Source organism: Martes martes (genome assembly GCF_963455335.1).
Source record: "Martes martes genome assembly, chromosome: 9".
In the NCBI taxonomy this organism is placed as follows: domain Eukaryota; kingdom Metazoa; phylum Chordata; class Mammalia; order Carnivora; family Mustelidae; genus Martes; species Martes martes.
Window position 1 is genome coordinate 17,168,134 of NC_137896.1, and position 12,944 is coordinate 17,181,077.

At 52.0% G+C, this 12,944-nt stretch overlaps 1 protein-coding gene across 8 annotated transcripts in view; it reads left to right on the forward strand.

The window, feature by feature from the left end:
* The window catches only part of PTPRT (protein tyrosine phosphatase receptor type T), a gene marked incomplete at both ends in the record, with an annotated part of 1,058,076 nt that overhangs the window by 1,003,648 nt on the left and 41,484 nt on the right, over positions 1-12,944 (forward strand). For 5 of the 8 annotated variants that reach the window (XM_080814111.1, XM_080814118.1, XM_080814112.1 and 2 more), the window contains 5 exons: positions 1,394-1,491; positions 3,772-3,831; positions 4,535-4,651; positions 8,977-9,131; positions 12,496-12,631. In XM_080814111.1, the coding sequence (XP_080670237.1) occupies positions 1,394-1,491; positions 3,772-3,831; positions 4,535-4,651; positions 8,977-9,131; positions 12,496-12,631 (566 nt within the window). The remainder of the gene's footprint in view (positions 1-1,393; positions 1,492-3,771; positions 3,832-4,534; positions 4,652-8,976; positions 9,132-12,495; positions 12,632-12,944) is intronic. The other 3 variants (XM_080814114.1, XM_080814116.1, XM_080814117.1) reach the window with 1 other exon arrangement.

Sequence of the window (12,944 nt, forward strand, 5' to 3'; positions counted from 1 at the left end):
CCTTTCCCTCAAAGCTGTCCTTGCCTTCACTAGAAGAGAGGAATGGGCTGCTGCTGGCAAAGAAGTCACGCGGGCGTAGGGCTGGAGAGCCTCCAGGGGTGTCTGGGAGCATCCGTTTGTTTGGGAAGGAAAGAGGTGACAAATTCAGCTCTAAGTGGAGGGATATGAGTAAGAGATGAAGGAGGTATAGCTGGAAAATGGTCACAGGCAGGGCAGACCCGAAGCCTCAGCCTCAGGCATGTGCCCCAGGGATCCACCATCAACAGCTAAAGCTGATGGGCCTGATCTCCTGGACGAGCGTGCGCCTAGAAGAGAGAAGTACTCAGCCGTGCTGGAAGACAACTTTGACAGTACATTATCAGAGGCTTCAAAATGATCCTACCTCCCAAACCCTTTGGGGAAGAAATCCTGTGGATCATTAGATACGTGGGCAGTCACGTATACAGAGATACTCATCACAGTGTTATCTGCAATAGGAAAAAAGTGAAAAATCTTAAATGCCCAACAGTTGGTAGCTTGTTTAAATAAAGTATGATACTTCCATATTATAGAAAATTATACAGTGAACATGTACCATGCTTGGTAAGAAATTTTAAGAGCATGCAAAATGCATATAATAATGCATATAATAATTTACTTATTAAAGCAAATGCATATGTATAAATACATACACACATACATACACACACACACACACACACACACACACACACATATATATACAAGAAAATGCTATTGAGATTTTTATATCAAATACATGTATTTCTTTTGTAATTGTAAAAGTGATGAAGGCCCAGGACATTGAAAGAGAAATTTCTAAGGAAATTGCTTTGGACTCTCAGATCCTATCTCCCTCTCCTTGTTCATTTCTTTTCCCTCCCTCCTGCTGGGGCTCCAGAGGAATGCTCCCTGTGTTTGTCAAGCTCAAAATCAGGCCTGTACTGTTTGCACTGTGAGCATCCAGCTCCTGGCAGCTTTCTGTCCTCCTCCCTGCCCCCTGAAACCCCAATTTCCTCCCTGACTCTCATTGAGGTCCTAGAGCCCGGTTTTTATGAAAACTCCCTTAAGCTATATTATTAACCCATAATATAGTCCCTATAAGGTGATGGATGGGGGCAAGTGGGGCTGGGGGACAGCCCCTGAGCAGGACAGCGGAGGGAAGAGGAAAGGCTGTGGGTATTTCCATGGGTGCTGCAGACCATGCTCGTTTGGAACGCCGCTTTGCTTTTCTACTCCAGCCCCGGTCTCAGCGACTTGGGTGTCCCAGCGAGGATTATCTGGCCTCGCTCTCGCTCACCTATGCAGAGCCTGGACGGACCAACCAGGAGGGACAGCCTCCTGGCTGCCTCCTTGCACTTGTGGTCTTTGACCCTGTCACCTTCTCTGTCCTCAGGTCCGATGCAGGAGACTGTCAAGGACTTTTGGAGAATGATCTGGCAGGAGAACTCGGCCAGCATCGTCATGGTCACGAACCTCGTGGAAGTGGGCAGGGTAAGCCCCTCCCGCAGTTACCTGGACAGAGGTTGCTGGCCCTGTCCTCCTGAGCATCTCTCTGTTCTGTGCCTTATGGCACGTGCCCCTGCTCAACACTTCATTCACAACAACCCGCGTGGGAGAAATCCTCACCCTTGCTTCCCATTCGGGGAATACGGCCTTTCCCTCCAAGTCATCCTTTTCTCCACCCTCGCTCGGTTGATGACGTCATCTCATACCCTTTGGGGAAACGAAAGCCATCAGACACGAATGCTCATCTTCACACCACAAAGCCACAATCCTACTTGCATCTATGACCATCTTCTCATTCTTCCCCTCTGTTATCAGGGTGAACCGTAAAAAAAGGGCCATTTTTGTTGACCCAAATGGTAGACTATCTGCTGTTTCTAAAGGCTCAGCCTCCTACGACGGAGGAAATGACTCTTGCCCTTTCAAAGGCAATCCCAGTGCCTTGAATCCCAGATTCTATGCAAGAATTTTCTCATTTCCCCTATCACTCGAAAAGTAACTCTTTCTCATTGCTGGATTATTCCCCTGAACATACAAAACATCCCGAGTACCTTCCCCCTGAAAATACGAAATAGGCAAACAAAAAGGATTCTCTTGTCCCTACGTTTCTGCCAGAGTTGGAAGACACACACAGGCTCTGTTTCTCCACTCCCGTTCTCTTCTTCCTCTCCATCCCACCCATAGTGAGACGGTCAGTATCACCAGCATCCTTCATGTTGATGAATTCAACCACCACTTCTTTCTTCTCATTGAATTCAGTCTCTCAGGGCATCCGACCTTTTGCTCCCTTACCTCTAAAACCTTGATAGCCCTCAGGGTTCAGGCCTTGGTCTCCTGCTCTGCTCTATCTCGACTCTCTCCTACGTTGTCCTTAGCTAATCCTAGGGCTTGGAGATGGGACTGCTATGCCCGGCTTGCTTTTGCTCACTTGGTAAACGGTGGTATGTGGGTGGGTGGGCTGTTGGGTTGAAAGGCAGGGGGCACAACACTAGAAGAACGAGGGCTTCTCTACTTACCATAGGAACTAACTGGAGAGTGGCCAGGTAAGTTTTTGTTTTGGCAAAGGACCGGATAACCCATTAAAATAAAGAGTCCTGGCCTCCAAGATCATGGGAGAGAGAATCTGGGCTGTCTTCATAATCAGGAGAGGACTGTGGACATCTCGTGGCCTCAAAGGGTTCTGGGGACAGGAGAGACTTTATCCTTGAACTCACTCTCACTTCGTCCCATCCCCAGCTTTACAGATGAGGAAACAGGCCCAGAGGGGCTGGAGCACCTACTCCTTAGTCCTCGAACCAGAGCCCAACCATGATCTCTGACTCTTAACTCTCCTGCCAGTATCATGGCCCCTCCACTCACCACTGCTCCCCAAGGACCCAGACCCGGAGAGCAGCTACCACAGACAAAAAGGCCAGGCTAGGATTTAAGAATTCAGAAGCAAATTCCACCCTGTTCTATAAAATGTCCCATCTTGGAGACAGATTCCCTTGGTGGACAGATCACGAATCTAATTTGGATCTGGGGAGGGAACAGGGGAGCAGTCTCTTGATGGAGCTCCTGCTAGGAGCCAACCACTGTGCCTGACGCTCCCTGTGCATTTTTTCATTTTGACTCTGACAATTGCATGGGGCCATGTTTCTGGTAATTATTCGGGTGGCCTGGCTTTGCATCCTGGCTCCATCCCTCCCTGACCCTGGACAATTTTCTTAGCCTCCCAATGCTTCTGCTTCCTCATCCGTAAAACAGGGTGATAATCATATCTGTAAAGGTCATAGTGATAAGCGATTAAAATAATACATGGAAGGAATTCGTAGAACACTCAGCAAGTGGTGTGGGATGCAGCGAGCTGTTAGTGAGTGTTAGCTGCCCGTACGAATAGTTCAGTTGAGCCTCAGAGAGATTTCAGCACTTTTTGGAAGCTGCCAGCTGTTAGAACCAAGCAATGCACCCGTTTGCCTGCCAAGCCTGTTGCGCTATACCAGCGTTTCCCTATGTGGGTTCCATGGGATGCTAGTCTGCAGGATGCCTAGTGAGAAGAGGGTTCCATGGTTAAATACGTTTGGGAAATGCTGTGCACTTTTTGCCCCTCTCGGAGAGTTGAAAACATATTAGCGTTAGCATGTTCAACGAGCTGAGGAGTCTTGTAGCAGAGCGGCCTGTTTAACTTTGTTTAATCCAGCATTTCCCAAACTCATTTGACCACAAAACCTTTTTTTGTTTGTTTGTTTTTTTTGTTTCTTGTTTTTTTTTTTACCTAACACCTATTAGCACCCAGCGGAACACACTGTGGGAAATGCCACTCTAGGCCGCGCGGCGTCCCCCGGAATGGTAATGCTTTTGTTCTTTTTAGGGGAAAACAGTGATCTCTTTTTCCTCCCGCGGAGTGTGACCTAGAGTCCAGTGTGGGACTGGCTTGTCGCTGGCATCTGCACCCACCGCCCGGGCAGGGAGCCTTTGTGCAGACCCTTCCCTTTGGGTCCCGCTCCTTGCATCCGTCTCCCAGCTGAGAGCCTTTCTCCTTCCAGCCCCAGTCACCACCTCTGGATATTAATGGCCCTCTCCCCACTCCCTCTGCTTCCCACCTTTGATTCTCATCTCTGTTCCGCTGATGCTGCCCCGCTGCCCCACCTGATCTAGCAGAAAGAGGGCTCAGCCAGAGGTAGAACACTGGCCCGGTGACCTGGGACCAGGTACCGGACCTCCCAACTCGAGCTTTGTTTCTGTCTGTAAATGGGGTAACACCACCTGCCTATCTCACCTCGATTGATTCGCTCACCTAGTGTGATAATGGACTTGGAGATTTTAAGGAGCTCTGCCAAAGAAGGTACTACCATTATTCCTAACGGCTCCAGTTCCTTTGGGAGAGGGCGTGGCCCTGTGCGGTTTGCCAGTCCCTGGCGAGCTGACAGCCCCTTGGACCGAAATTCCACCCAAATCACCCTCGGGTTTATCGGAACAGGAAGGCCGGACGAGGCGGCTGCTTGCGCTCAGCCACGCACTCATACGTCCTTGTCTCTGTCCTTCCCCGCAGGTGAAGTGTGTGCGATACTGGCCGGATGACACAGAGGTCTACGGGGACATTAAAGTCAGCCTGATTGAGACTGAGCCCCTGGCCGAGTACGTCATACGCACCTTCACCGTCCAGAAGGTAAGTTTCCCAGCAGCTGCGGGGAGCCTGTCCTTTGGGCAAGCCGGTTTGTTTGTTCATTCAACACACTGGTTGAGTGAGGGTCTTCTCTGTGCCTACCCTGTGCCTGCCACCAGGGACAGATCAGCGATTGGGTTGATGTGGATCCTGTTCCAGAGGCTGCCCCCCTCTAGTGGGAGGGATGAACAGAATTCAGCAGGCAAATAAATGGACTAAATGCCATATGGTGATAAAAGCTATGGAAGAAACCTGCCACGAGTGAAGACAACAAGATGAGGTGGTCAGAGAGGGCTTCCTGGAGGAGAGGGCATTTAGGCAGCCAAAGAAGAATGAGAAAGAGTCAGCTGAGGGAAGAGCAGGAGGAACCCTATGTCAGGCAGAAAGGAACAAACACACAGAGTCACGGGGAAAGAAGATTTCCACATGTTCCAGGCCTGTGGTTTTCAACTGGTGGTGATTTTGACCCCTGGGCGAAGTTTGGCAATGTCTAGGGACATTTTTAGTTCTCAAAGCTGAGGAAGGAGGGGTGCTGCTGGCATCAGGGGATGGAGGCCAGCAATGCTGATGAACACCCCACAATGCTCAAGACACCCAGCCCCCAACAACAGAGGATTATCTAGCCCCAAATGGCCATGATGTCAGGATTGAGAAGTGCTGGTCTAGGCATTGAAAGGAAGCTGAGCTGGCAGAAGATTGATAAGCAGGAACACGATAGCAAATAAGATATATCATTTAATTCCTATTATGATGATCACTAACATTTATTGAACAATTACTAAAGCGGGTGCTTTTTCTAAGTGCTTTGCGTACATGAAGTCATTGAATCCAACAACCTCTGGAGAGAGGTACTATTATTACTTCCCCCACCTTTTTTTTTTACTTCCAACTTATAGGGGAAGAAAATGAGGCACAGAGCATGTGTGTCATTTGTCCCACATTGCCCAGGTGCAAGCTGGCTGAACCACATTCCCACCTCAACCCCTGACTTGAAGATCAATGTCCCTTCCATTTACTCTATACTTGCCATTTTCTGGAAGCATCCACACCGATGGACCAAGTAGCCACAGAGCCAGCAATGCAGAAGCACTGGGGATTCACTGCTCTGAGAGCTGTGCTACTGGGGTTCAGACAAGTCCCTGGGAGGACCAAAGCAGGCACATACTCGGGACAGCAAGTGCACACATGGTTGATACAGGCACGCTGCTCCTGGCAGCCTCCCCGCCCCTCCCCTACCCCACCCCCCCACCGCCGCCCCAAGCCTCATGCTCTTAAAGGCCTGTGTCTGCAGACTCAGTCGAAGAGCCAGGAGCGAAGGGCACTTCTCCATGACAACAGGTACACCAATGTGGCCTTAGGTCAGGTTCCTTGGAAGCAGAGCCTGAGACAAGGATTTGGGTACAGATGGTATATCCAGGGACCACTCTCAAGAGAAACTTACAGGAGAGGGAGGGAGAGAGGAGGGAGAAGAGGAAGGACCTGGGCAAGGACAGAGTCTTCAGTGGAGTCTACCCTAGGCCTGATCCACAGGGGCTGCCAGAGCAGGTCCTGCACCCTAGATGTGGCCCCTTTACTTCCATCTGCCCATTGACTGTGGACCAGCCACTGAGAGGTCACCTGCAGCACAAGTCAGATTCTGTGGGCTGAGGGCACTTCTCCAGAAAAGGGAAGTCACTCTCAGCCAGCACTCCTACAGCAGAGGCCCGGGGAGGCAGACCCCAGAGGAGGATCTGGCATGGATGCAGTTAGTGCAGGGAGTGAGATGAGTAGTGGGGACAGGGGAGCCCATCCTGGGCCCCACATTTGAGCAGGGAGGCCTCGGAGAACCACAGGCAGGTGCTCAGCAAACACTGCCCAGGTCCTTAGCTCAAAATCGGTTCCTGAGCCAGGGACCCAGAAATAGGAGACAGGAAGTGGTGTCCACCCTTCAAGAGAGCATAGTCCGACCAGGGAGGGAGGAGCCCTGATCTGCGACCTCAGTGGAGGCGGTAAGGGCTCGAACAAGGGTTTCCCTGGGCTGAGTTGACCTGGAGAATGGAATGAAACCCTGAGTGTTGCTGAAGCTGTTTCTTCTACTTCAGCTTCTGGGCCGGAGCCTCCATCTGGGCCTTTGTTCACTCCCGCCTGGACCCCCGCCCCAGCCTCCTACGGGGCTCTCTGCCTCCACTCTTATCCCATTTTATTTTGGGTTTCTGGGAAGCTGAGCCTGAGGCAGGGCTTTGGGTGTGCTTGCTGAAGCTTGAGGAGGAGCTCTGAGAAGGGGAGGGAGGGAGGCAGGCAGGCAGGCAGGGCAGTGGAAGGAACCAAGCCAGGATGTGCTCTCAGCTGGAGACCTAACTAAGGCAGCTGGATCCCACGGGAGCTCTGGGGCATGAGCTCCCCCACACACTTGATCCTGTCTTGAGGCAAAGGGGTCCTCTGTTCCTCTGTTAAGGCCACCCAACATCCTGGTTTGCCCAGGACCATCCTGGCTTTAGTAGGAAAAGTCCCATGTCCCAGGAAACCTCTCAGTCCTGGGCAGACTCACCAGGTCAGCGGGTCACTCTGCTTCTATCAGCCCCTGATTGCCAGCTGCCCACTCCCACCCCCAAGGGAAGGGGCTCCTGGTTGGCTGAGCAATTCTCTGAAGAAGGGGGAGCTGTGGGCATCTGCAGCCAAGACTCAGGAGCTGGAGATGGGGGTCCTGGCCCAGGAATGGGAATCTGGGAGGGCTCCATCAGTGCCTCCTGCACTGTCCCCCAACATTCCCACTCCACTCCAGGCTCCGCATAGCATCCAACACAACCGTCCCAAAATGCAAGTGTGATGATGCACTTCCCCTTCCGGGCAACATCCCCAGAACCCCAGTGAGACCCCGTGTGGGATGCAAGGCCTCCCAGCAACAGGCTCCCGCCCAGCCTCCCACCCACAGTCCCTCTGTCCACCCTTGCCAGTCTTCCACTCCTCCCCAGGGGTGCCCTGTTTGTGATTCTGTGTGTGTGCTCTGCTAAGTCCTGTACCTGTGGTGTTACCTGGGCTGCCTGGGAATCCTGCCATCTCTTCAGTGGGGCCACACTCAGGCCTCGGTTTCTCATAGTGACTAGGAGTGCAGACCATGGGGTCCAAGAGCCAGGGTCCAGACTGGGTTACAACTTACGAGTTGTGTGACCTGGTTGTGTTCCTTAACCTGGCTTAGCCTCGATTTCCTCATCCGTAAAACAGAGACAACATAAGGACTGGTATGAGGATTAAATGAGTTAATACATTAAAATGTTCAGAAGAGTAATAGGCCTGCAGTCTGTGCTTAATAAATGTTAGCTACTGTTTTCACTATTAATGTATTTCAAGACTCAGGTCATGCATCACCTCCTCCAGGAAGCCTTCTCTGATTTCTCCTTCCCCAGCTGGGGTTACCTGATGCTCCTTTAAGCACTTCAGTAGGTTATCCTCTTAGGAGACTGCCTCTCCAGCTAGACCATGAGCCGCTCCAGGAACAGGGACTGTGGCTTTTATTTCTGCCTTCACAGTGCCTAACACAAGGCTTGGCACAGATAACCCTTGGTGAATCTTCCTTAACTGAAAGAATGACAAACACTCTTCCTATTCGGTGCTCTCTGCATATCTGCAGGAGATTGCAAGGTAGGAGAAAGTAGGTAAGGGCACTGCATAAGCTCAGGCCCCGAGGTGACACCTGACTACAGACTGGGCAGAGAAGCGCCCTTAGCCTGCAGGGTGTTACTGAAGAGTGGTAGGAGGGGAAGGGGAAGCGACAAGAGCCCCAGGCCCCACTACCCCCATCAGTCAGAGAAGCTCTGCTTTTATTTGTTCCCTGCCTTATGATTCTAAATAAGAAGCTAACAAATAGAGGAGTCTGACACATTTTTTTAAAACTTGAAAGCCATGAAGACAGCGAGGGTCACAGACCCCAGTCATTGAAAGGCTTCGTGTTCCACTGGAAATGACTTGAACTTGGTGTTTAAGACCAACCTTTCTCTGAGTCTGTTCTGCTGAATAGAAGGCCCATGACACCCTTGTCAAAAGGACAAACACTGTGGGTGTGTTATAACGCCCCCTTGGGGATGCAGAGTGTACACCAGCCCACTGAAGGCTCTGAGAAGTCCTGCAGCAAAGCTACTACCTCTACATTATCTACTTCCGTGGCTCCCAGACCCAACAGATCACAGAAGTCACCCTTTGTGGCAACCCTTGCTCACCTGGCAGGATCTTGTCCTCCCCCACGTCAGGGAGGCTGGCTCCGGCCCCTCCACGCAGCAGCCATGTTCCCTGTGGGTGCTGGGCGGGCATGTGGGGGTGGCAGCTGGAGGAACAGAGGCCCCTTCTCTCCTCAGAAAGGCTACCACGAGATCCGAGAGCTCCGCCTCTTCCACTTCACCAGCTGGCCCGACCACGGCGTCCCCTGTTATGCCACCGGCCTCCTGGGCTTCGTGCGCCAGGTCAAGTTCCTGAACCCCCCCGAGGCCGGGCCCATAGTGGTCCACTGCAGGTAAGCACTGGGCTCCAGCTCCAAACAAGGCTGCTTCTGTGGTGCTGCTGTCAGTGAGGGAGACACATTCTTTCCAGCGGCCTTTCTCCTTTGCCTTCAAGACTGCCCTGCCTGTCCCCAAGCCCAGCCCAGATCTCAGGGTCTGCTGACAATAACAACAACAACAACAACAACAAAGTAATAGTAACAGTACCAGTGGGTATCATGACTGTTACCCTGAAATACTAAAGCCCCCTGGGGACGTGGGCTCACACTGACAGCGTCTGTTACATGTGCACTTCGCACACTCCTCACGCAGCCTGGAGGGGTGGGCGCTAGCTTCCTTCCCATTCTACAGACGAGAACATCAAGATGCTGAGAAGGTGGACCATTTGCTCGGGTCACGCAGGTGTAAGCCGGCAGCGCTGGGAGTGGACAGGCTTTTGTCCAGAGGCTCGCCCTCGGCTGCGTGCCACAGCGGCAGGGAGCCTCCGTGGAAACGTGCAGCTCTTCAGTTCTGTTATTTTAAAAATCAATTGCTGGCCTGCAGGGTCCTTAACAGAGAGTAAATGGACAGCGCCAGGCTTCACCTTATTATGGAGAAGAGGTATTTTCAGCTCTGACCTAGAAAGTCGCATGGGGAGTGACTGGCATGTCTTCCAGTCCTCCTAAATGGAGATGAAGTGTCATGTCAAGGGCATTAAAAATTGGACCAGACCTGAAGGCCAGCTGGCCCGCACACTCCTGCCTCCCTCTTCCAGTGTGACCTTGGGCCCAGGCCGCCTTTTCAGACCCAGTGTGTTCTTGACTTAGGCCTGCCCCGGCGGTGTCCATCTCAGTCAAGGTCATGAGTGAAGCCAAGGAGGGACTCCATAAACTGCAGGCATCTCAGGGCCAACCTCTTGTCGCTCGACATCTGTTTACCCTCCCCACATGAGTGGGTGGGAATTAGAGACCCCGTTTCACAGATGAGGTCACTGAGGATTGGCAGGTCACAGTCACCAGCAGCCCTGGGCTCTCTAAGCATTTTGCATATATCCTTTGTTTTACGGCTCGTGACAGTTCAAGGACAGTAGAATGTTAGCCCCCCAGGTCCGGTGTCCCAGAGGGCAGCCAGAGCAGGGGTAAGGGAGGAAGGGAGATGATTTATCCGCCTCTCCTTGCACGACAGCCCTGTCTTTCCTCCAGAGCCAATCTGCCTAACACAACTGGCACAGTGGTCTCCACTCCTGGGGCCATTCTGAAGATGAAACGTGCTGGCTGACCTATATGCAGTGCCTAAGAGAAGTCCTGACACCTCATAAACACTTAAAAACACTACCGTTCTCTGCCTCTAATACTGGTCCACTCCCCCAGACTATTAATTCTTCAGAGCAGAAACCATATCTGCTTATCTTCATATCCCCACTCCTAATCCCAACATCCAGTGCTTACTGGATGCTCCGTAAATATTTGTTGAATAGAAGTGGCTACCATTTACTGAGAAATTGCAACATTGGTAGGCATAGGGCTAGGTAATTTACATGCACTCATGGTTTTTCAGCATTGTTTCGTGCAATGTACATGTATTGGGCTATCGACGCTACAGGGTGGGTTAATTATTATTATCAGCCTCGTTTCATGGTGGTTGTTATTGAAAGCCAGAAAGGTCAAGTCATTTACCCAAGGTCACACAGCTAGTAAGTGGTTGAGCTAGGATTGGGTTCCAGGGGTCTGACCCCAAGTATGATGAGCTCAGCTGCTGTGTGAGGCTGAAATACAGCTCAGGTCCTCAGGAGAACCCAGCAGGGAGGCAGGTTGTATGTGTGAGGCTTACGGCCACCCGGCAGGTTGTTCACTGGTAGTGGATCCAAGATTCAAAACCAGGTCAGGCTGCTTGTTTTCCCTAACGCAGGTGGAGGAGGAGGCTTCAGGAAGAGGCAGATGAGTGGCTGTTTGTGCCCCCTCCTAGACTCTGAGGCCTAGCCTGCTGCATCCCTTCTGGGGGGGTCTGGACTGGGGTGTGGAAAGGTACAAATACAAGTCAAACTTCACCACTTTAAACCATGAAATTTTACTAAGAACTAAGACTGCTTCCCACAGGTTTGTTTTCCAGATCATTGTTGGTAACGGTCCCCGCCGGCCTGTCCTGCTGGGTTTATGGTCAGCCAGTCCTGCTCTCATCCTGCCCCATTGCTTGTTTCCCTAGGGGAAGCAAGATGTGAAAACACAGCCTGCCAGCATGGGCCTCCTTGCTAACTTGGCCTTTGCTTCCTAAATTAGGTGCACTTAAGGCCAGCGTTCTGTTTGTCTCTGGTTCAGAGCCATGCCTGGAACCCAGCGCGGATCGGGGAAAGGCTGGTCGTGGTCCATGGTCATGCTGAGTTCTTTTGCTAGTTTGTACTTGGTCTGAGATTTTCCTAAAGGAAGCCACCAGCGATCAGAATTGAGCATGTATCAGAATCAGAGTACGTCTACCAGGCAAGCGCCTTGGGGCTGTCACCTATTCTAGCTGAAGACTGCACCTGGCTCACGTTCCTGGGAAAAACAGGTGCCCCTGGAGCCAAACCTGGGGCCTGCAATGTGGGACCTTGGATTCACTCTGCCTCTGGGCCCACTCAGAGGATCTGCCTTCCCACCACCTCCCTTCTGTTCCGCATCTCTCCTTCCTTGCTTCCATCTGTCAGCCTGCTTGCTGACAAAGGGAAAAAGACAGAATGGGGAGTGGGGAAGACATGTTTATTAGGAATCTCCAGGATGCTGGGGACCATGCCTTGTATGATATAGACCGGTGAGCTTCACCCACTGGAGGAGGAAACAGTGTGCGGATGTGTTGTTAAAGCATGCATTTTGTGCTACAACTCTTACTGTATCTAGAGCACAGACCCAAGAGCCAGATGGCTGGGGTGAAAGTTCCACCTCCACGGCATGCCAGCTCTGTGACCTTGAGCAAGGTCAGCTCTCTGCGCCTCGCTTTTCTCACCTGTAAAATGGGGTGAGAAACTTCCCAATGCCCTCACAAGGGAGTTAATAGGTAACATTTGTAAAAGCACTTAGAACAATGTCTGGCACTTTGTAAGCATTAAATAAGTCCTTGCTAAATGAGGACAACAAAAGTAAGCAGGTTCTGATAAAACAGCCCCCATGGCAAGCATTGCTCTCCCATTTTACAGAAGAGAATGCGGAGGCTCTAAGTTCACTCACTTGCTCAGGGTCTCACGGCAGCGCTGGGATTCAGACTGTTGTGTCTGGCCTCTGCAGACTGCTGCCCCTCTACAGGGTTCTTGGGGCAGAGCTGAGTGGTTGGTGGAGGCAGGGAGGTCCCGCCTTCCCACTCCCTCCTACTACTCCCTCCCTCCCTACTCCCTGCCCCGAGGTCCCTAACGGACACTGTTCTCTCTTCCAGTGCTGGAGCTGGGAGGACTGGCTGCTTCATCGCCATTGACACCATGCTCGACATGGCAGAGAACGAAGGGGTAGTGGACATCTTCAACTGTGTGCGTGAGCTCCGGGCCCAGAGAGTCAACCTGGTGCAGACGGAGGTGAGTCCTGGGGGACTGAGCAGGCCAGCGAGCTGCAGCCCTGGCCAGGGAGAAGCAGGGTAGAACAGACACCCATGAGTGGGGACATCCTATAGAAAGGGACATGGGGGAGAGAGAAGTGGAGGGAGGGCATACCTGGTTTGCTACGCTGGGACCACAGGAGGAGCTAGGACACAGCTGCTGATCCAAGCACTTGCATCAGTGGGGGTGAGTTCCCCAGCTCTGAGGGCATCCAAGCAGGGACCGAATGGCAACTTTCAAGGATTCTTTGAATAGTACTCCTGCCCTGAGGGAAGGAGAAGACAGAGAGGGA